This window comes from Podarcis erhardii, assembly GCF_964252035.2.
Source record: "Podarcis erhardii genome assembly, chromosome: 6".
In the NCBI taxonomy this organism is placed as follows: Eukaryota; Metazoa; Chordata; class Lepidosauria; order Squamata; family Lacertidae; genus Podarcis; species Podarcis erhardii.
Genome location: NC_138510.1, coordinates 35,725,272 through 35,750,188, shown reverse-complemented (window position 1 = coordinate 35,750,188; position 24,917 = coordinate 35,725,272). Strand labels below are relative to the sequence as shown.

Sequence of the window (24,917 nt, the reverse complement as noted above, 5' to 3'; positions counted from 1 at the left end):
ATAACCCCATCAAGAGCAGGCAACCTCCGGTCTAGCCATCCGGTCTAGGGAACCACCCACTAACAGTGCCTCAGTTTTATTTGGAATTGTGGCGTTTGCCTCCTAGGTGGGTCATTAGGAAAGGGTTAAATGAGTGAGATGTGATTGGCCAGTGGGAATGCAAGGGAGGAGCAAAAGTTAGAGTGGGAGGTTTTGAAAGTCAGTTGAGGTTTGGGAGTTGAAGAAGGAAGAGGGAGGATTAGGTGTGGGTTGGTAGAGTTGTATTGTGAGAGAGTGAGAGAAATTGTCAGGTGGAGTCAGATAGATAGTTGGGAATAATCAGTTTGAAGTTGTTAGGAACTAAGATCTAAGAAACTGACAAGAAAAATTAACTGAAACCATAAGCTTGTTCCTGCATTTAAAAATAAACTTGATTATTTTTTTATGTTAACAACTGTCTGGACTCTGTGTGTCCCCCATGAGAAACAGGGTGGTGGCAGCGGAAAAAGCAATCGCAGTGGTGGCACAGGGTCAATAGACCGTCAAACGTCCCGGGGCCCTGTGTGATCGCCACAAGAATGAGCTTCCATTTTTTGGCTCTAATCCAATCCATTACTGAGGCAACACAACAGTGTGCTGTATCCACCGCCACACCTGCAGATTTAAAGGAAAAGTACAGCTGTGTGTTAAACAGCACAAAATCAAACCCTGAGGAACTCCACATTGAAGGTTCTACAGGGCTAAACAGCAGTACCCAAACATCACCCTCTGGAAACGATCATCTAAGTAGGATTGGAACTACCTGAAATTTGAGTCTTGAGCACATTTATTTGTATCAACTTTTGGAACCATGTCCTATGGTACAATAAAGAGTTAACCATTTTTTCTACCACCTATAATTTGTGAAACTGGTCACTTATAGTTGAAATTAAGTAGTGAACTATTTTTTTCTGAGGACTATTGACCAAGGTTTCCAGATTTCTATGTACCGTATGTTTTCAGACATACACATGCTGTTTTTTAATCTGGACAAACAGTAGCTTGGGCCCAGGTTACACAAAACATATTCTCATATACCAGTGGTTCTCAAAAGGTATGGTATGCCACACTGGTGTGGCAGGAGACAATGGCATGTGTAGCAGGAAGATTCAAGGACAATCAAAGAAACATTTAAACATTTCATGTAGTATAGTATAGTATAGTATAATCAATAAAAAAATTATTTGCAGAATATTGATAGATATCTTTGCAAAATCAAGCACTGCTAGGAGTTGTCTCTTTTTGTTTACCCGTATATTTCTTATCAATAAAAAATCAGTGTGGCATGAGCAATTTTTTATTCTGAAAGTTAGGCGCAAAGAAAAGAGTTTGGGAACCAATGCCCTATACAATTCTTCCCAGGTACTAAAATCCTCAGGTGAGCAGTGGTGGAGGAAGGGTGTGTGTGGGCCACGCTGGGTGTCATCACTGAGGGAAGTGACAAAATGACAAAAATATGAGTTTTAAAAAACAATAATAAATTGGGCTCAATAAACTTTTTAGTTCAGTCAACAAGCGTAACGAAACGTGGCTGGCACTGGGCACCAGCTCTTACCATGGGGTCTGCAGCGTGCCTGAGCCACACGTCTCTCCTGGTTCCACATTGCCTGAAACTGCAGTGTGGGGCTTTCGTCTGCCCTCCACCTCTCCCTCAGCTGCCCTACAGCTGAGGGGGAGGCGGCGGAGAGGCTCCATACAGCGTGCCCTGCCCTCATGGCTAGCTTGCCTCGCTCCCTGATGCAGGATGCGCGGGCCACACCCGGCACCCGAGCAGCTAGCTACGCGACTGCAGGTGAGTACCTTCTTTTGGTCCAATCAACATCGGAAACACAGTTGACTGTGACATGAGAGAAAGCCCATATTTTGGGCTCCCTCTTTGTTATCCTTCCATTACCTCCTTATTCAGATAAGCCTTTGAAAATTAAAGTGCAGATGATGCTGATCACTGGGCTGTTGGGTTTTTTGTCATGGGCTAGAAAATCAATGTGTGCAATGGTCAGTATGGATACTGCTGATCTGAATATTAGAATGTCTTTCCCTTTCATTCAAGTGAGTTTTTCCAGTTCAAAATGGCTAACTGTAGAGTGAATTTCCCCTTTCTCCTTGCTTCCAAGTTCTTTGTTCTGGAAATAACATATACCTGGAAGCAATATCAGTCTACCATCTGCTCCCCCGAACATCGGAACCCAATTTTGGACAGTGAACTGACTTCTGTAATTCTTAACTAATCATGTATGTAAGTATTTGCTGCCTTTTGCCAGCTTAGGCAAGGCAAAGACTGATGTCTTTTCAGCCTAGTACAGAAATAGTCTCTTTCCATTTACAGATGAGAACTGTGAACATCATTTTCTTTTTAATGCAGCATTGTGAATTTTAAATGGCAAACCATAGAATCATATAATCATTAGAGTTGGAAGAGACCACAAGGGCCATCGAGTCCAACCCCCTGCCAAGCAGGAAACACCATCAGAGCACTCCTGACATATGGTTGTCAAGCCTCTGCTTAAAGACCTCCAAAGAAGGAGACCCCACCACACTCCTTGGCAGCAAATTCCACTGTCGAACAGCTCTTACTGTCAGGAAGTTCTTCCCAATGTTTAGGTGGAATCTTTTTTCTTGTAGTTTGGAACCATTGCTCCGTGTCCGCTTCTCTGGAGCAGCAGAAAACAACCTTTCTCCCTCCTCTATGTGACATCCTTTTATATATTTGAACATGGCTATCATATCACCCCTTAACCTCCTCAATTTGGTTTTCATACTCATGACAGACAGATATTTTAGGATTCTTTTCATAAAAGGTTGGTATCCGCAGGGGTCTGTAGTGGGAGTTCTGTCTGAGAGTTCTTGGAGCTTTGAGGAGAAGTGAAGAGACTGGGGAGCTTCTCCCACAACGACAAAGTCAGAAATAGCCAAATAGCCAAAATGCAAATGGGTTTTGCTAAAACAACTGAAGCCATTGCCCAATGCAAGTGATGTTCTATCTAGAAAGCTCTAATATTCCTAGAAAAAATATACATTGGGTCCTTTTCTTATTCTCTGTGGTGTTCCACTGTCCCATCACATCTATTCAGGTTACTTCACAAATATGATGGATTTTACAAATGAGAGATGTTGGAAAACAGATGTTGTATCACTGTAGTACCCAGCAGTGTACTAACAACTGCTTAGTTAACAGTTTTTGGCAGTCAGGCACACATGTAACACAATAAGCACAGCATGGGGAAATAAAAAGAATTTTCTGAGCTTCAGAACATTGGCAGCAAACATAAAGTCAAACATCTGTGTGGGCAACGTGCTGATTATGTTAGTCATACTGAGGTCAGAGGGACTGCCATAGAAATTTTTAACCATGTAAGATAAAAATTGTGTTTATTTGAATTTCCCTTTTATGCTCTTATGTTTATTTGTTATTGTTAGCAATGTGGTTGATGTTTTGATGTGTGATGTGTATAAAAAAACCTATACATGTGCTTAACTGCTAAATGAGGGTGATTTGTCTAGCTTCTAATGTAGCTATGAGGAAATGAAAGGGCAAGAGCCATTTAATGTTTAACTTTGCTATTGTAGCAATGCAGTACAAAACACTACGCCTACATGTTTTGTGTGACTGATAGTCATTTATGTTAGCTTCCCTAGTTATAAAATTCAATAAAATGTCATCATATTTACCACTGCTGGCACTATTTGTCTGCATTTTCACCCAAAGCCTTCATTTTTCTCTTAGCTCAGTTGAATTTAGGATTAGAATAAAAAAATGAGCATCTGTTGGCATCCATTTCACTTTAAAATGAAAAACCTAAAAGAAACTTTTAGAATATATGCTACAATCTTTTTAGTGTTTGGGGGGAATTTTATTTCCATAAGCCTTGAGGCTGTAGCCCTACATGTGGGAAAGACAACATGTTCCTCCATGGTGAAGAAGAGAGGAAAACAGGTGTTTTCTTTGTTTCCTGTTTGCACCTTCTGCAAAAGCCCAGTGTGAGGGCTAACACCCTTTGCTTTGTAGAGCACAGTACAGATGCATAATTAGCTAATTTGTATACCAGCCTTCATTCCTAGATTTCAGGGCACTTCACAACATAAAAATATAAGATAAAAACACAAAATACATAATAAAAACAAGAACAAAAAAACCAAACTACCCCTCCCCAACCCTCAAGTTTACCCTGATGCAGCACCAAGTCAATCATAGCCAGTAAAATTGTCTTCCACGAAAATGATCTTAATGGTGTGTCCATAAATTACTGTGGAGATCAATTCTGGACCCACACGTCCTTCCATAGTGGGGGCATAGTTTTCCGGGCAGGAGTTGATCACAGTGAGGATTTGCGAAAGGTGCCTTCCTCTTAGCAGTTTCTTTTCCTGGAGTGACTGGTACATGCTGTACCAAGCACCCAGGTGGGCACAACTGGGTGAGACCAACTGCATCCTGCTCACCCACCCAGGTCTCAGTGATCAGCCTCCTCAGCGACAATCAGATCATGGATGAGGGAGGTCTTATTCCGACTCTACCTGGCTTTCAACAACAGCAGCTGCAGACCCAAGGACTGGCTGATAGGACAACAGTAATTCTCCAAGTTGGAAGAGGGGCTGGCACAAGCCACAATCACCAACTGCCTGTCCCATGTGTCTGTGACCCAGCCTGTCCCACCTCCCACACCATACCTCCCCCTACTCTAAACCACTATGATTGCCCCCCCGCTCTCCCCCACTCCTCTCTTCCCAGCCACATCCTACACCCCTTTATTTAAATAAAAAACAAAGCCAAACCAAAATTTTAAACTGACAAATTAAAAGCTGTTTAAAAACAATTTCAGACAGTTGGGGCAGTAAAACCAATAACAGAGCACTCAACAGGAGCCCCTAGACACCGCCCCAACCCAAGAGCTTGTGGCTGAGGAGGGTCGCTCAATGCCATCAGGTCAGAAGTTACCAGCGGCAGAGCTGGTATTCACTGCTTTGTAGTCAGTGACATAAATGGCATTGAAGTGGATTTTTTTATTCTATCTATAAGAACACACATAAACTGCCGTCATAAAATAATACCAATGCAGCATACAATAAAGTAATATAAAATTATAGAATTGTAAAATACAGAACAACTGACCTATACGGAATCAAATTAATTCTCTAAAAACACTTGCAGAAACAAATGTTTTCAGCAGGTGGAGAAGCTGGAGTTTCTGAAGCAACCTCAAGAGTAGCCCCATGTAAAGCACATTGTAATAGTCCAGTTTTAAAGTTACCAAAGCCTGCATCACTGTGGTGCTGCTATTTTTCCCAAGAACAGCTGTAGCTTGTATACCAGTTCAATTTTTTTTGGGGGGGAGGGACCACTCTTGGCCACTGAAAGTGATTTGGATGTTACAGAGAATATTGTTAGCATACTGGTGACATGCCGCTCCAAATCTCCTAATGACCACTAGTTTCAGGTAGGTGCTAAAATCATTAGGAGCAAGAAGGTGCCCAAAGGACTCCATAGCACAGATCCTAGGGGGACCACTCTCTCTGAACATTCATGCACATTGGAATATAACCTCTAAAGTACAGGGCCACCAGTTCCCATCCAAACAGCTGGTCCAGGAGGATACCATGGTTGAGGATATTGAATGCTGCTGATGTCCTGAGTAAAAGAATTAGTCTTCTATTTATACCTTTTCATATTTACAGAAAGGTATACCCCATCCATCCACAAGTTCCCATAATGCCTTACAAAATACTAGTACCCATCAAAAATCAAATCCTGATCCTTTCATAAAGCCTTGAGTTGCTTGGGGCTGATTGTGTAGATAACATGAGTGAGATAAAAATGTAATAAGTAGATTGATTATGAGAACTGCCATTATTTTGTATCTGGTTCTTTCTTTTACCAGTGGAGTGGATACTATATCTGGAATATATGTCCTTTTTCCTTTTATAAAAACTTCTAATAAAGTGGGTGTCATGCTCTCCCAATCTTTTTGGTGATAATCTCAATAGACTTGAATACTGATAATCTCAATAGAGTTGAATAATGTTTCTTAGGCTACTACATTTGCTGGTGTTTTTAATGTTCATTTTTAAGTTAATGGTATTTTTCTTGTATCTTTGAATCATGTTTTTAAACCAGGGTTCACAAATTTTGGCCGGCTTTGCTAGCAAACCAAAAGTTGGTTGTCAGCAAAATCTCCCCTCACCCAATGAGCAGGGATCCCATTCTTGATCTTGTGCTGTAGCTTTGAATGGGAGGGCAGTTCTTCCCAGTATTATAAACAAGCCCTGTCCCTCCTCCTCCGGTCACCTTGCAGGGTTTGTGAGGCACAGAGCCAAAATATATCCCAGGCTTCATCCAGATGTGGAAAGGGGAGGGTTTCCAAGAAGGCTCATCTTGCTTGCCAAAGCCGGGCTGGCTCCTTTTGTTATGTTGAATGAGATTCTCAAACTTTGTTTTTAAGTAAACTAGTTTGCCTCAGAAAAAGTGGGATGAAATGTTTATCTTGAGTTTTTCTGGGGCTTTTTAACACAATCTGAAAGCCTCAGCTTTGTCAATATGTATATTATGGGAAAGTGGTGTCTGCTATTTCTCATTCTGTACTCTGTTCAGCCTAAATCTAAGATCTTGGTAATTGCAGATGTGATGGTAAACCTCTGTCTGGATTGTATAGACTGCAAATGGGGATTCAACTATTTCATCTTAATTGTCAGGGGCAAGACCATTCTTGGAAGTACAGATTGGAAATAATGAAACTTGGCTTGTACATTAGCGCAGGGAAAGGGTGGAGAAGTGTTTATGAAGTCATTCTATCTTTCTCTGAATATTTTGAATTGCTTTCCCATAGCAGCAAATGCTGGTCGCCATGCTACTGGCTGAATATTACTTTCCATCTGTTCTTCAGAATACAGTTACAACTGCTTCATCTTAAGGTAGAAATGGTTCTGCAGCCCTGGCTTTATTTATTTTGTATTTGAAGAAGTCAAATGTCCCTGGCAAGCTTTCATACAGTATTGTAACATCTGTTTCCTTTCTCGACCATAATTTTTCTTTGTGATCTCAGTTAAGTTCTTGGGACTTAAATTATTTAGCCAAGAAGACAACATTGGTATACCTCTCATCTACTGAAGGCTCACCTGCACCTGCTCTGATGGATGGGTTGTGCACCTTCCAGCGTAGCTTCTCTTCTGACTATCCCTAACATTTTTGAGAAAAGTTCTGCATCAGATGTGAGTGTTCTCACTGAGATGCTCCTTAACTAGTTTTTTTATTATAGATTTTTAAAATACCTTAAAGTAGGAGAGATTATTTCCTTCCTCACTTGTAGTGGATTAGAGGTTCTTTGTAAAATAGTGTTTTGGGTGTATAGATGTGTTTAGAAAGAAGGCCCCCACTTTGGATTGCCATTAATGTTGAATTTTGTGTCCACTACCAAAGGTTAACTAAACAATTTTCAAAACCTGGCTCTGGGTTCTCCTTTAGGAGAAGGTTTTACAGACTACTACTAAGTGTAGATCCTCTCTGAATTCAAGCAAGCTGATGCAAATCCTTGTCTCACTCAGTTTCAGGATACTCAAAGCTCATACATTAATAAGTCTGAAGCCAAGCCCATATCAAATTAGAGTCATAATTTACAAGGTTTGGGAATTTTGCTCTTTGCTCTGTGATGACACCTGTGGAGGGAGAGGTACTGTAGACATTTTGAATTCCTGGAAAATACTAGATTTAATTCTTAAAAGTGCTATCAGGAAGTTTAGCAACACCAGGGTGTCTTGACTGTCCCAACCAACTTAAAGATAACATGTTTTTGAAGTATATATGGCATGCTGTGATTTGCTTCTGAAAAAGACACTGGACTTTCTGTATTGTTTAAGATATGCTCACGTGAAGAAAGTTCCAGAGAAATTCAAAGAGAGGTTCATGTTCATATTTACAAAAAAATATAGAAATGCTTCTGTTGTATATTTTAGTAATAAAGATGTACAGTATTGCTTATAATAATAATGATAATAACAATAATAATTTTATTATTTATACTCCGCTCATCTGGCTCAGTTTCCCCAGCCACTCTGGGCAGCTTACAGCACATAAAATATTGTAAAAATTAGACATTAAAAATTTCCCGATACAGGGTTGCCTTCAGATGTCTTCTAAAAGTCAGATAGTTGCTTATTTCCTTGACATCTGATGGGAGGGTGTTCCACAGAGCAGGCGCCAATGAGAAGGCCCTCCGCCTGGTTCCCTGTAACCTCACTTCTCGCAGTGAGGGAACTGCCAGAAGGCCCTCGGCGCTGGACCTCAGTGTCCGGGCTGAACGATGGGGGTGGAGACTCTCCTTCAGGTATACTGGGCCAAGGCCATTTAGGGCTTTAAAGGTCAGCACCTTTAGTCTCACTGTAAGCATGGTAAAAACTGCAACATTTGTTCAGCATCCTAAGCTGAACTTTCAGTGGTATTTTTTTCAGCAAACATCCTATAACTGGAACTGAGTAAGTGTAAATTTCTTAATGACTGATATCCAAATGTTGCAGCATTTTATCCTCAAAATAGAATTTTAGTTTGAATACTGAATAATTTAGGAAAGAAAAAAGTCCCAGTGAAAGTAGCATACAAGTGCAGTATAGATGCCTACTACAACCAATTCACTTCTGTGCCAAATATTTTCTTATTTGTGTTTAAATGTTTATGTTAATTGGAAGTGAGCTGCCGTGCAGAATATAATCTACCCTGTCTGATCAAACTGCCACTTTGTATGAATTACAGTTTGTATTATTATACAAAAGCTGGCATGTGCTTGGTCAAATAACTAATTCAACTTTTAATTTATGACTCACTAACTTTGAAAACATATCAGTTCTTCCTGCTCAATCTATGCACTCTCTCTCTCTTTCTCTCTCCCTCTCTCTCTCTCTCTCTCTCTCTCTCTCTCTCTGTGTGTGTGTGTGTGTGTATAGCACTGGAACAAGTTTACAGAGCAATCAAAAACCCCAATCTGCCATGCTGGAGGGAGTTTATATGGAGCAGAGGTGTTCCTCTGTCCAGCTTTATCCAGCAGATATATGAGTTTGGGGCAGGAGTACTGAGGGAGGTTAAACCTTTTCCCCAGCACTATTTTCCATATGAAAACAGGCCCCTGCTGCTATTTGCTTCATCAGAGGAAAATTATGTCCTCTCCCTTGATTCTGCTATTTGCAACAGTGGACCCAGATGAACTTTGACTGCCATAAGAAGCAGCCTTAAACAATCTGAGAAATACACAGATTGTGTCGGACGAATTTTGCTTAATATGGATATTTGTGTCTGAAATTTCTACTATTTTTTTCCTTGAGCTTTCCCCTCCTAGTCCACTCTTGCCAGTGATTTTTCTTTTCTTTTTGTGGGGGCAGGGTAGGCTTCAAATTAAGTATAGTATGCTTTTAATAGGAAAGGGGTTCTGTAATTCAAAAGCCTTTAGGGAAATTTTATCAAATGATGTTGAACCAAAGCAAAATAGAATATAGTAGAAGACTGATAACTGCTTGAATCTGAGCTGCTTAAATCCAAAGTCTGTTTGAAATCCAGTCTTCTAGAGCACTGGCTCCCAAACTGTTTCCCCAATGGACCACTTGAAAATAACTGATGATCTTGGCTGTCTACTTTATGATTTTTCTGCCTGTTATAGCAATTGCGTTGCATGGTGCAATATGTGATTTTTAATTGCATTTTATTGCTTCTTTTATTTTTTATATATTGTATTTTCTCACATTACACCGTGCATTCCATAGAATTCAAAATGTAATACAATACAATACAAGCAGTAAAATAGAATTAAAATTAAATATGAATATTTAATGAGGAAATGCCACGAACCACCTGAATGAAGCTCATGAACCACTGGTGGTCCACAGATTTGGGATGCTCTATTCTAGAGCTTATATTGCATTGATTTGCAGTGACTGAAATGCAAATAGGTTTGGGAGGGTTTTTTTGTTTTGTTTCCTCTAGGGTGCTTTGGCAAAGAGTGAATTTTAACACATTTCCATCACAATAAAATATTTATGGGCGCAAGCTGTGTGTGCCTAAGGCAGCAGTACAGAGGATGAAAGAAAATACCATTAGAACTGCCATTAGGCATCCAACCATGTATTACAACTAAAGTTTTTGTAAAGTTTTGCTACTGCTATGTTTAGGAAAGTTAAAAAATAATAATAATCAGTAGATCTCTTAGTGATTATCTCTATCTGGATCTTTTGAGAAATGTGCACCTAACCCGATACAAACTGTGCTAAACAATTCCAAAGCACTATCATTTAGAACAAGGATGGCTAACCTGTGGCCCTCCGGATGTTGCCAAATTATAGCTCCCATCCCTGGTCATTGGACATGCTATCTGGGGCTGATGGAAGCATCTGGAGGACCACAGGTTAGCCACCTCTACTTTAGAAGCTTTCATGTCACCACCAGCAAACTGTTTCTTCCCCACAAACCCCAGTACACTTCACTTTAGTTATTAACAGCTTATTCAGCCCTGAGAGAAAGCACTTTATTGTTGCCTAGCAACTAAATAGTCCTCTTGTTGCAAGGAAACCTAAACGTTCCTTACCTTCTCCAATAAAAATTGTCTGCATCTAGGGAGACTGCCAGTTGAGTACTGATGAGGACCCACAACCTAGGAGGTGTAGAAGACAAAAGCAAGGAGACTGATGATAATTTGAGAGTTTGTAAGAGGAGAGGAAGGATTTTGTGGATGGTAGCCTGGACTCTTTTTCAGGACACCTTACTGAAAATTATTATTATTGTGATACAGAAGTTAATAATAAGTAGCAAACAACTTGCTCAGTCCATTTTTATGTTCAAATGAAATCCTTTTGTTTTATTTACTTAAATTACTTTGCTTAATTCTTTAACAACAATCTATGAGTTAGTTAACTACTAGCTTCTACATGTTTCTAATCATCAATGTATTTTGCTTTTGTGTTTGTTGTGTATTGAGCTGCTCTTTTGGAGAAATATAAAATAAAATAATTGATATAAATGGGGGGGGGATCCAGAGGGGTAGTTGCAGTGTTACGCCCAGTTATCTAAATTTATATTCTACCTACCTGAACTTCATAGTGAGTTTACATAATATATGTAAACTGGTGGCCAGTTGTCTGGTTTGAGGCGCTTATATTTGTGAGCTCTGCTTCTAAGCATTTATCTCCAAGGTCACTCAGTGAATCCACATAATTACACATCCTCTGCACCACCTCCCACTGGGGGACACACTACAGAATGATATTCTTCCACTTTGGAAAGTCTGTTATAACCACTAGATGCCACTGTAGTGCACACAGTGACAAAATACAAGCATTAAAAAACCATAGCTTCCAAAAGGCTGCTTTCCCCTTCAGAATTCTCTGAGAGGAGCACAAGTAAGGAGTAGGAACAACTACTCATTTCTAATTGTGGATGTTTAAATAAGTGAGTTAATACAAATTTTCACCAATGTAGAATACAAATTATGGAAAGAAACTAAAGAGTCCATCTTTGTACAAACTCATCCTTCGGGTTAGACAGTTTTGAGGTATCTGTTTCAGCCATGACAAGGAATAACTGCTCTGAAAGGATCATATTATGCAGGGAATTCACTTAGCTATTATTTTAAGTTCTTAACAGATGATGGTAGTGAGATGGTTTCTGAGATCCTTATGAGATTGAGCAGCTTCCCACTTCCATGGCAAACTTATTTGAAGTATCTCTTCCAGAAAGGAAGGTGAAAATGGTTGTACTGTGTGTCCTTAAAGAGTATTTAGGAATGTGTACATAGCAGCTGGTGAATGTATGTACACACTATGCTCAGAGCAAGAATCATGATGTAGCAAAAGAGTTGGAACTGCAAAAGAGACTGCCTAGTCTGGATCTGGGAAAGCAGCCAGCCGGGACCAGGTACCTCTTTTTGTACAAGGTTGCTTAGGGGGTGACATTGGCATGAGAAATTTCTGTGGGTGTCCTTTCCTGCAGAGGTCAAGTGATGACTGGACAGAAGGACTATTCTGTGATATGCCCAGATTATGGAACCTCCTTCTAAGGATGATCTTCCTGGTGCACTTTGGACACCAGGCAAAATTTCTCCTCAAGCCATTCGTAAATGTAATTTATTGAATGTCACTTATTTTCTTTGCTTCTAATATGTTTGTGTTACTGCCTATGGGAGTCTTCTTCTGTTCCGGTTTTATAATTATATATAATGGAAACTTCTTTTCACTTAATAACTGTATGGTGATATTATTGTCTATATTGGAGGTGAGAGTAGGACACAATTCCCACTGCCATTTGTCCAGGCTGCCAGGAAAAGGTACTCTGCCACTGTTTTTCAGTAATTGAGGCACTCTGTTGTAGCTGAGTATCAATCCTTTCTTTGTTCCCTTACTTCCTTTACTTACACTTGCCATCTCCTACCCACAAGGGAGCTTGCTGCAGACTTCAGATTGTCAGGGAGGAAATATTTATGAAACATTAATAGAATAGACCTACAGTGCTTCTGTGAAAGCCATCCAGATTTCTACCCCACCAGTCTCCCTACCCACATTGGCAAGTATACTTGAGAAACATGAGGGAATTTGCAAGGAGGGTTGGCAGTCAGCAAGCTGATTTTGAGTTGAGTCCAGAGTTGATTGATTTGAGAACTTGAATTTGCCCTTCTGATCCAATTGCTTCCTTGCAAATAATATGAAATATGAAATTTAAAACAGATTATCTCTATATATAACAACACTGCTAATTTGAAAGACACTGTTTGGTTGGTGTCTTTTTACTCATTCATTTCTTCTGCCTGGTTTTTATCAGCCAGTTGGGTTTTTTGGGTTTTTATTTTTAATAGCTGCTACATTTGCAATCATTGCTGATATTCAAGCATTCTATAACTCTTAATAAGTAAATGTACAACTGTATATTAAGTTGAACACCTCATTGGCCACAGTTGCATCTCACACTCACCAAACCATGGCTTAATGTGAATGCACTGGCTCCCAAGGGACCCCAGCTAAGCCAGGGTTTGATTTAGTGTTATATTAGCCTTTGTTGTCTACATACTACATTAGCACAGGGGTTCTAGTCCACCCCTTGCTGATGAAGGAATTTAATAAAGTTGGCTGATCACTTTTGAATACAATTCTCTAGTTTTAACTCTATGATTCTAAACCAGAGTATTAAACCAAACTCATATTCCCAGTTTCATAGAAATTTTCTATAGCTGAAATCTGTTTTAAATGTGCAATCTGTTTTAAATGTGCATGAATCTGTTAAAATCCTGATTAGTGTTTACTCTAGCATAACTTTGGTTGTGTTTTGATGTTGGGTTCTGAAGGTCATTTGGAGCAACTTCCCTGTAACTCTACTGTGATGCTAACTCTGATCTAACATTGGTAGATTAATTAATTCTACCAGTATAATGAAAGGACGGGGAGAGAAAAACTTGACAATTTATTTCTTAATTGAAACTGCTTGCCCTATTGTTATATAAGCCTCTCGTGCAGTAAATTCCATTTCTAGGGGAAACTTAAAAAGTAAGAAACTGGTATTAAGTGCCAGACTATGCTAAGTGGGAGAAGAACATCGCCTACGCATCAGAGTAGGTGCTTCTAGCCCCTTAAGTACTACTTAAGGGTTCAGCTGTCTTTTTTTAAGTTAAGGCTTTTTAGGATTTGTTTAGTGAAACTGGAAATGGGTCAAGGTGAGTGAAGAATGAAAATGTATAGCTACTATAGTCTTACATTCTGTGACAGCTAAAAGTGAAAGGATCAATACATAATTTACGTGTGGCACAAGGGTAAGACATTTATATAATAGTCTATGGCTGGGCTTCTTGCACCTTTTGTAAAGCACCTGAAGGGGTCATCCTGAAAGAGAATGCATTGATAAATGACATTGATCTGAAAGTATTGTATTTCTCATGTTCTTAAGACATAAGCGACAGCAGTGGTGTCAGGTTTTAACAATGTATTTAGTTCATCAAGCATAGTTGTGACGCGCTTCTCTGTCAAGAGTGGTTGTGCAGTATGCTCCTTATAAACAAATCTTAAGTAAACGGAAAATATTCCTGATTGCAAAGTTTCACGAAGCTAATAAATTTGCAGTTAATAAATATGCAATTATCTAGTTATGTATGGCATCTTCCTCTTAATTTTAGTAACTTGAGAGTCCTCAGTCTGCATGAATTAAAGATTCATAATGGATGTGTGACTTCTATTTGCTTGAGCTTTTTCATGCTCTGATAGTACATAGGATGCAACTAGATATTGTGTAGGACAGGGGTCAGCAACCTAAGGCCCATGGGCCCAAAGCGGCCCACGGAGGTTGTTTGACCGGCTTACAAGCTGCCCCCGAACCGCGTTGCCTTCTTGTGCACTGTACTAAACCGGCGCAGCACAGTGCGGGGACTCGCTTCTGCGGTGCTGGAAATTGCATCTGTGCAGATGCCAGAAATCGCACATGCGATCCAGCCCACGGAGGGATCTCCACGGGACGAATCCGACCCAGGCAAGATAAGCCTTGCCCAACCCCTGGTGTAGGAGATACCTTATAAGAATTGCCTGTGACTTTAAAAGATATAAATAGTAACTATTTAGGAAGGGCATTGTGTTGAGACTGTAGCACGGGGGGGGGGGGTGAATTAACTGTTGTTTTGATTTGATTCCTCTCCCCTGGCAGGTGCTATAATTTAAAAAAAACAACAACTGTGGGCAATGTTAACCTTGCATCACACTTTGTTTGGCTTTTAGACTCCCAAAATAAAACATCTAACAATTCAGTACAGAACTATTAATGAATGGCAAAGGGCAGATTGAAAAAGGAACATGGCACACATTGAGTCAAAGTTTGTGATGGAAATTCCCCCATAAAGTTAGCTGATAAAATTCTTGATTAGGTCTTGTTTAGACTTAAATGATGACATTCTTGATAATTCCACATCTTCCACCAATGAGCCCCACAGATCTCCTTTTTTTATTTGTGCTGAAGATTACTTCATTATATATATATGTGTGGATTTGTCCAAACAAATATACATTATAGCTACTGGAGTGTAGTGCCTGGATTCAGAGATTCTCATCTTCCTAATTTTTCCTCTGTAGCTTGAAGTGAATCTTTAGATCCATCCATGGTTGTAGCCAGGATTTATATTAGGGGGGCAGGATCAATGTTAGGGGAGGAAGAAATGAGCTATCTGCGACATGATTGGTGTTAATTAAATTTTATTTATTTATTTATTTATTTATTTACTTACTTACTTACTTACTTGATTTGTGGGGACAGCTGCCTTCCTGCCCTCCCCTGTACCACATGCATTGGGAACCTTTTTGAGCCCTAGAGCCACACTCCCTTCTGGGCAGGCTTCCAGGAGCAATGCACCAGAGACAAAAGTGGGCAGAGCAGTGAACATTAATTTTACCTTTCTGTAGTACCATAGTTTTTACATGCCCCCCACCCTCCATTCAGGGAAGCTGGAGGCTTTACTGTACACATTCCAGCCAGACGAAAACAGCAAACAGGGGTGCAAAGCAGAGCCAGTGAAGACTGTGACCAGGGGAGAGGGGATGTGGCCACTAGAATAGAGAGTTCTTTTTCCCTTGCTTAGTGCCATGAAAATGAGTTCCATCCTGTTCCCCTCTCTGGCATTAATGCAAGAAGATCACAGCCTTCTGCCTCATCTAAACTTGAACAAGCTGCAGTTAATCTTAACTACGGTTACTAGGAATAATAGTTTGAAGTTGGCTTGTTTCCACTAACCATAGTTAAAATTAACCTTAGTTTGTCTGGGCTAATAGACACAGAAAACTGGTAAATCTGAAATGTAAACTAAAGCTTTCATTCTCATCCTCGTAGCCACACTAGAACGGGGTGGGCACAAATCCAAGGCTAGTTGCAGCTCATTAATGTAATAATAAGTTGTGATTTGCTACTGTGTCCAAACCAACCTTTTCTATATATATTTTGTACGCAAAAACATATTTTTTGGAACTTTTTATGTTTTAATGAAACATAGTTTCAATGAAACAATTTTAATGAAACATAGTTTATGTCCTCTTTAGTTAATAGCTTGGCAAAGTAAGATCCACTTGATAATGGATGTTTTGGACTGATTGCGGTTGAAAAGTAGATTTTCCTGTCTTTGAATCCTGGCAAAGGTCTAATTCACACTCAACTGTCAGCATCGTAGCATGCTCCCTCACTGTCAAATACTGTAGCTTTGCTTCAACAGGGCATGCTCAGAGCCTTCACATGCTAATTTTGTAAAGTAGAACTAGAGTTGTAGTAGTTGTCAAATAAAGGAGAACTTTTAACCTTTCCTTCTCTTAATTCTTGAAATACATTAATCTAAACACCCTTTTAATTAATATTTTGATAAGAGATTCAAAACAAGCCTATTTCCTGCATGTACTGTTCAGTTCTAAACTCAGGATAATGACTTTGTGCGACCTACTTCTCACAATATGGTTGTTATTCAGCATTTAGCTTGTCATTCCATAAAGGCAACTGGTGCATAATTGAATGGACTTGGTAGCATATGTGCTCTGAGTTGTGTTTATACAAAGCAAAGATGACCAAAAAAAACCCCTGTTTTCTGCAAGGTTTCGGCATGGATTGCCAAAATAAAATGTTTTACCATTCTAAAAGTGTTAAGGAATTAAAAAGCTGTGCGTTTAAAAAAACTTAAATGTCTTTAAAAAAAATAATTCTATAAAAACCAGGAGTGTTGTGGCATAGCAAACTACAGCAATTGCTTTAGAAGCAGCAGTATTGATTGAGGCTATGTAGCTCCTGATTTGTTAACTTTTTTCTTTCTTCAGAATCTTTGTAAATTCCCACCCAATTTGAGTCATGTCCAAGGCGCTGAACTGTGATGGCTCTTCATAAAAGAGACAGTGCTGGACTCATCTGGATGCTCCAAAATGAAAGAGTCACTTTGCATAGGAGTTCTATCCTGGATATCCATTGCTACAAATGCTTATAAGAATCTGAGTTAATATCATTAAGGCAGATGAACTTTTTGTGGATTAAAAGAATAATACTTTGGACCAGCTACAAAGGCTGTTCCTGCTACTGAAGGCACATAGAATGTTTTTCATCTTAGGGAAATCTTAATGTGAACGTTTTTATAAGGTTGCTAATATGGATTTAAAATGCTATATGGGGTATGATGAAATTTTTATATTTTCACCATACTCTTCACCAAAAAAAGTCTCCCATAGTGGCTTACAATAATAAAAAATAAGATGATCCCTGCCCTCAGGCTTAAAACCTAATAAAAAAAAACAGCACAAAAGGAAGAAGGGAAAAGGCAAACTCAGGCACTGCATTCATTCTTTTAGTTACAAACTTCTTAAATCTAGCCAGGAGGGACAGAGCAAGCTTCCTGCAGTTACTCCCTCTCTAATGGATAGGACAAGGCTGCCCCTTGGCCCTCTGGCTGAGGACAGCGTGTGCTGCCCTTCAGATCTGTAGACTATGTTCTGGAGAGGTTTACATTCCCCGTGAAAGAGCAGGTACATGGATTGGAAGTTCTCTATTCATCACTTTCTCTGTATGATGGTGGCAGTTGTTAAGAGTGGCTTTTAAAAAAGTTTTCTTTCCTAGGGCTTTGGGCTGTTGTTTCTGATTCTGTTACCTCCAGACTAGATTATTACAATGTTATCTATGTGGGTGTTTGAGAGAGAGAGAAAGAGAGGGGGAGGAAGAGAGAGAGAGAGAGAGAGAGAGAGATGAGTCACTGTGCTCATCTTTGGCCACACCAGCTGCTGGCATGTGGCCCTTGGAGGGTTTACCAAGCGGAAGCAGAGTTAGGGGGCTGAAAAGGTTAGTAAGGTTAGTCACCTCAGGGCTAAATTAAGAAAATGTGCATTACAGTCATACCTTGGGATAAATACGCTTCAGGATAAGTATTTTCGGGTTGCGCTCTGCGGCGACCCAGAAGTAATGGAGCGCGCTACTTCTGGGTTTTGCCACATGCGCAGACGGTCAAAATGACGTCACACGCATGCGCGGAAGCAGCTAGACGCGACACGGCCAGACGCGCTGTCGCGCCTTACATTCTGTTCAGGATGCGAACAGGGCTCCGGAACAGATCCTGTTCGCATCCTGAGGTACCACTGTACTTCCTCTCGCTAAGATTAAACTTGACACAGCACACTCAAGCCACTGCACCATTTAGCACTTAACACTAAGCCATAATGTTTGGTTTAGTAAGCCATTTTGTAGGTATTTTATATTTTATGTGAACCGCCCTGAGACCTTCGTATATAGGGTGGTATAGTAAGTAAGTAAGTAAGTAAGTAAGTAAGTAAGTAAGTAAGTAAACAAACAAATAATAGCTGCATGCTGGTACACACAGTCCAAGCACTTCTACCTTGCATGCGTAGGGACACAATCTAGGTAGAAGTCTTAGCATGATGCCTTGAACCATGGGCTGTTCTTGTTTAATAACTTTAGTTTGTTAGGGTAAAAAAACTTGATGCCAAGTTTGAACATCACACTAAGATTTCTTCTTTGTTTATACTCATTCAAGTGAGGATCAAAGCAAGAGTTTTTTGGGCTGTATGCTAAGGTTACCAGATTTTTTCCAATGAATCCGGGGACACTTTTCAACTTCCATGGATTTTGTATGGGGTCTGATTTGTAAATCTGGGGACTGTCCCCGGGAAACGGGGACATCTGGTGACCAAGCTGTATGCACTACCACACAGTTCGTGCATGGTATAACCTACTAAACAACACTTCGTTGTGTAGCTTTATTTGCAAATACAGCTAAAATGGACTGTATAGAAAAGAGAAAATATTCTTATATAAGACTAAGCACTAAACCTTGTTTAAAGTCCCTGAAGCAGCTAATTATTTTACTGTTCTCAAGCTGCTTTCAGATGTTTTATTTCCCTTCACTGTCTTGTCTGCTTTTCTTCTGTTTCCCTTCAGGGTTTTATTGTAACAGCTTTTGTTGTTCCTGAATTATCCTTAGAAAATGGCTGCACCCTACGAAGCAGAACACTTGGAAATTGATTTTTCTATCCACGGGGTTTGGGTTGGTTTTATTTTATTTATTTATTTATTTTTTGAGAGTATAGAATATTCTACCGCAGTTCCCTTTTTTAGTTTGTAAGAATAGGGAATATGCTGCAAATCAACCTGTACCTCCGTGTTTTATTTTGTACACACACAGTTGAACTGTTTACAAAGCTGCATATGCCCTAGCAAAATGTCCTAATACTGAACTGTAACAAATTTGTATATCTGACAAGGAGATGGATGAACCACTTGGACAAATGTTGACAAATCAGTCTTTTAGTAGCCAGTAAACATAAGAAAAGCTCTGTCTTTTGTTGAAATACTTACATTTTTTATTATTTTAGCAGGCACTTGGTTTACTTCTGCTATGAGAGAGATGATAGATACAGTAGATAGATAGAGAGATAGAGAGATAGATGATAGATAGATAGATAGATAGATAGATAGATAGATAGGGATAGATAGATAGATAGATAGATAGATAGATGGATGGATGAGCTAGGCTCCATCCATTCCCACATTTGTTTGAGACGATCATTCAAGTCTGAACCTGTTTCCATGTTTGGGTATAACAGATGGCTGAAGGAATGACGACGACGACGATGATGATTTTATCATTTATACCCCGCCCATCTGGCTGGGTCTCCCCTGCCACTCTGGGCAGCCCACAGCACATAAGAAATTGTAAAATGTTAGACATCAAAATTTTCCCAATACAGTTTGTTGCTAGGGGAACTCTTCCTTCTATTTTGTCTGTCCTCTACAGCTGTTTTATATAGAAGGTGGGAATTTTGAGGGCCACAGGTTCCCCATCTGCCACAGGGAGTATGGCTATTGATATCTGCAAAAGCATGGTTGGTTGCACCAACATTGAAAGTATTGGTGTTTCCATTTATTTTGTTCAAAGTCTCTTCTATCTGAGAAGTGCTTTCTTATAAATTATGGGTCCTTGGTGTTTTAATGTAATTCATTAGTAGAATTACAGATTACGGTATTCTAAGATGCTCTGTTCTTGTCTTACAGGCAAAGTCATCAACAAAGATTTGCGTCACTATCTAAGTCTGCAGTTCCAGAAAGGTTCAATTGATCATAAACTACAGCAGGTGATCAGAGATAATCTCTACTTAAGAACAATCCCATGTAAGTGTTTTAACGTACCGACAACTATTTTGTTAAACATTCAATATCTGAAATGAACTCCATAAAAATACATATCATATGTATAGACCACAGCCATCTTATTCAACAGTATGAAATGAAGTGAAGTGAAAAGGTAATAGGTTTATTTGTTTTAAGATATTTGTATACCACCTCTTTCTGAACCTGTTTCCATTTTTTAAGCCATTGAAAATTATAAAATATATACTATATAAAAAGCTGGATCTTTATCTCTACCGCTTCCTGTGAGCCAAGTTTGAGAAATGGGCTTATTTATCTGCAATGCTGAAGTATCTTGGTTTTTTATCTCACCTGCTATTTCTTTATTAGTCTTTTCTTATTAAACCATTTATTATGCCATTCTTAGACTTTCTGTGTGTGTAAAATAACAAACAAATGTTAATAACAAGAAGAACAATATGCTATATTAGACCACACGATTTCCATACTTGCATCTTTCTTAATCAGCATTTCTTGTCTAGTTCTTCATTGTAATAGATTATGGTAAACACAAGAAACTTGACCTTAGTTTATTTTTGTAGCTATGTAAAACTTTAAGCAGAATGCTTATATACAGGTTTGCTTAAATAGCTTCCATATTCATTTTACTCCAGTACCATAAAATATAGTGCCCTTCTCTACCGAGACACTTGTTTTTTGTTTCTGTTGGTAGCAAGTTTTGTTTTTTAATTTATTTTTTAGACTTTCACAAATCATTAATACATTAAGGAGGAAAAAATCAAAATGAATGAAATATTATGGACATCTAATATAAAACAATAAAATCACTACGTAAGTCTCCTTCATAGTGCCTAATAATCTATGAGGTTGTATCAATACCCCCCCCATGCACAATTTTTAAAGAGATTATTCTCTCACTGTAATATTGGTTAACTTGCTCATGAATGTGGTTTCTAAAACTCATAAGACTTTTCATTTTCTACTGGCAAGCCAGGATTTCCCCCATTTAAAGGTTAAGGCAATCCTTACTGTCATGAGATGGGTAATTTATTTCTAAAATATCTAATAATACCATGGATCTTGCATAACAACAACATAAAAAACCTGCCAACAGGTCATATGGAATGATATTCATATGAAGTTCCAATATTAATTTCCAAAATTCTACATTTTTAATACTTCCTCCAAATAAGATATATGTCTCTCCCAGACATGTCTTCAAAGAATGTCATCAAGACCTACATAGATTTTGCTTGCTCTACACAGAGCCAAATACTATTTAGATAGGGGGCATATCCAACTAAGTCATAGTCTTTAATCATCCATTGATTTCAGTGCATCTACTCGTGAGTATGACAAGCATTGGATCTCATCCAGTATCCTAATTTTTCTCTCTTAATCTTTGGTATCTTTTACTTAAAGTTATTAAACAATAAAGATTGAAACCAACCAACATTAATTAGTACTCCTTTGTATTAACAACACAAAAAATCTGCTGAAAAATGCTATGGTCTGAGTAAACTAAATGTATATTGGCCTCAAAGTAATATTATGAATCTGCTGTGTTTTGGAAGCCTAACTTTAAACTATTTGAATGTTTTGAATTAGTTCATTGAACTGGAAAAAACCTTGAGGCTGTGTTTAAGTTTGTTCTTCAAATGCTTCCCCTCAGTTCAGAAATCTCAGTAGATCAAAAGACTTATTTAATAGATGCAGGTGAGAAACATGACAAAACACGAAAGGAAAGTCAATTTTGCCCAAACTGCAATATTATTGAGGTAATAAATTGTATTGGAATTACTGCCTATCGGTTTATATAACAGAAAATCTTTTTTTAATCCACCCTTGTTATAAAATTGCTGTTTACTGGATTGACCTGGAGGACATTCAGTGAACAGGGTGATATCTCCCTCTGGATGTGATAGGCAGGGTCTTCAAAGCCTTTTGCCTCCTCTTCCTGCAGGTTCTTCCTCCCTACAGCTGGTTAGCACAGGTCTTTTTGCTTTCCGTGGAGAATTTTTTGTCCTCCTTTGTTTTTTGGTCTCCTTCATCTCCTTGTTCATTGCTTCCTTTCCTTTGTGTGCTCTTTAAAAAAAAAAGTTTATTATATCTTCGCCCTTTGTCCTTGCCCCAATTCCCATTCAGCCAGATATTCCTGGGGTAGCTTTCAATTGCCAAGGAGTTACTATCTCCCACAAATGCTTACCATCAGACTCTGTTATACCACTGCAAAAAACCAACAATCCATACTTCCCTATAAAGTCCTTTTTACAAAAATGACAAAGCACCTCAATAAGAGTTGGTCTTATAAGTGACATAGGTAACTTCAGTGTTTTTGATACTTAAAAAGGTAAAGGTAAAGGGACCATTAGGTCCAGTCGTGGCCGACTCTGGGGTTGCGGTGCTCATCTCGCTTTATTGGCCTAGGGAGCCAGCGTACAGCTTCCGGGTCATGTGGCCAGCATGACTAAGCCGCTTCTGGTGAACCAGAGCAGCGCACGGAAACGCCATTTACCTTCCCGCCAGAGCGGTACCTATTTATCTACTTGCACTTTGACGTGCTTTCGAACTGCTAGGTTGGCAGGGACCAAGCAACAGGAGCTCACCCCATAGCGTGGATTCGAACCGCCGACCTCCTGATCGGCTAGTCCTAGGCTCTGTGGTTTAACCCACAGCGCCACCTGCATCCAACTTTGATACTTACACATCTCCAAATAGGTTAATTTTCCTAAATAGATGGCAATAAGATTTTAATCAGATGTTTACATTTTACTTTTAATTACACAAATAATTTATGCTGAAATATAATGTCCTAACATGTTAATGCTTATAATTTCCTAAATATTGGTCAGGTGTGACTGCTATTGCTTATGTAGCCAACACAGTACTGCACATAAACAAGAGCAAAGTAATGACAGGCTTGGAAGAGATTTCCGGCTAGAGGGGGCAACATAACTGAAACTGAAATTTGAGGTACTTTTGCCCTTTCTAAAGCATGACATCAAAAGCTCCTGCAGTCAGAAATGCTAAATCTGCTCACAGCAAAAAGTGTGATGGGATGTAACTGGATGCACCAGCAATAAAATTATATAATTCCAATAGGCCGGTTCCTAAACAATGTTAAACCATATTACAAACTTTTCACGGCTTACTGTGAAGTAGGAGTTGCTAAAATCACTCCCATCCTGTGGCACTTCCTTTCATGATTTGTGTCAAGAGAAACAAAGTCCTAGTTCACATGTAATGCTAAACTAATGCTGTCATTTGTTTCTTCCCCAGTCGATAAAGGAAGGAGTGGGATGGGCACAATTTAAGCAGTGTGCACCAGCCTGTTTCTCAGATATGGCAAGCCATAGTTTGTAACTATGGTTTACTGTGAAACGCAAACCAGGCTACTGTGCCCAGCATCTTTGTGTTTTTTTACTTTCAGTATATAAAAACTGTTTTAAAAATCATTCAAAAGCTTAGCTGATAGTAGTCAATTGGAAATTTCAAACTCTGTTATCCCTTCAGTGCACCAGCAGCTGAATTCAAATGCGTTTGGCCCCCTAGGCTAAAGGAGTTGGCAATCCCTGTTCTCAAGGGAGAGTTTGGAGAGAGAGAAGTGCATTAGTGCTAAAATGTGAAAGAATATTCAAATAGCCATTTTTTTAATGCACGCATGCATGCATTTCATAGCAGTAGATTGCATAAAATCATGTTGGTTCTTTTGTTAAAATAAATTAATGCTACATAATTTATTGCCCTAGTTCCACAAACTAGAGTGCTTTTGAATGAGAATTTTCTGATTATGATCTTGCTGAGGCGACAGCCTTGTATGCAGCATAATTTTTTTATTTTTTTTTGTCAAGTTCTGGTATAAGCCGGGTGTTTTGTAAACCAACAGTGCTAGGAAATTTTACAGCTGTTCTTCCTTCTTTCTTTCCCCTAGGCACTACAAGAGCTCCCAGAGATGGGGAGGTCCCTGGGGTGGACTATAATTTTATACCTGTTGAACAATTTAAGGCACTAGAAGAAAGTGGAGCCTTGCTAGAAAGTGGAACATATGATGGTATGTTAAAAAAAAAACTTAAAATCAATTCACCGGCTTGATTCCCATATTTTGTAAGATGCAATAATATATTATTTTGTTTACAGATTAATTCTTCCATGACAAATCCTGTTTTTATATGCTGCTTTTTAATATTACATTTATTTTATATTCCAGAGGAATTAATTTTGTTTTTTTAAAAGTACTGTTAATTTAGATTATTAAAAACAAGGTGTGTCTCCCCCCCCCAATAAGTTTAATTCTCCAGTTTCCAAGGAGAAAACATGGTTTGAGAGTCTAGATTTCTACAGGGTGATTGGTACCAATCCCTCTCTCCTGGGCTTGCAGGCACCTCTGTAAATGACAAATATAATGGTACACTGAAGTTAACCTATTCTGCCCTTGCTCTTAGCCATGAGCACTACTATCATTCAATGATGCTTTTCTGCATCACTATTAAGAATAGGGCAGATCTGATAAAACGTGGTGCTGACTTTCCTAATGTAGAGACAGAGAATGCTACAGCCAGGCACCCAGAAATGACAAAGTATATTGTTGCATTGTTAGGAAAATACTCTAATCCTAAATGTCAGGGAGAACAAAATCTAGCATGTGGTTTAAAAGGGGCTTCTCAGTTTTTTAGCATGTTCACTGGCCTGGTTTGAATGAGAGACACATGAGACTTTTGCTCATGTGTCTTCAATTAACCATGGTTACCTGTTATGTGCAAACTAGGAAGCTACAACTCCAAGGTTTAGAACA

At 39.1% G+C, this 24,917-nt stretch overlaps 1 protein-coding gene across 4 annotated transcripts in view; it reads left to right on the top strand.

Moving 5' to 3' along the window:
* Positions 1–24,917, top strand: part of MAGI3 (membrane associated guanylate kinase, WW and PDZ domain containing 3) — a 128,943-nt gene that overhangs the window by 25,542 nt on the left and 78,484 nt on the right. For all 4 annotated transcript variants that reach the window (XM_081864883.1, XM_081864882.1, XM_081864885.1 and 1 more), the window contains exons 2-3: positions 20,030–20,146; positions 24,057–24,176. In XM_081864883.1, the coding sequence (XP_081721009.1) occupies positions 20,030–20,146; positions 24,057–24,176 (237 nt within the window). The remainder of the gene's footprint in view (positions 1–20,029; positions 20,147–24,056; positions 24,177–24,917) is intronic.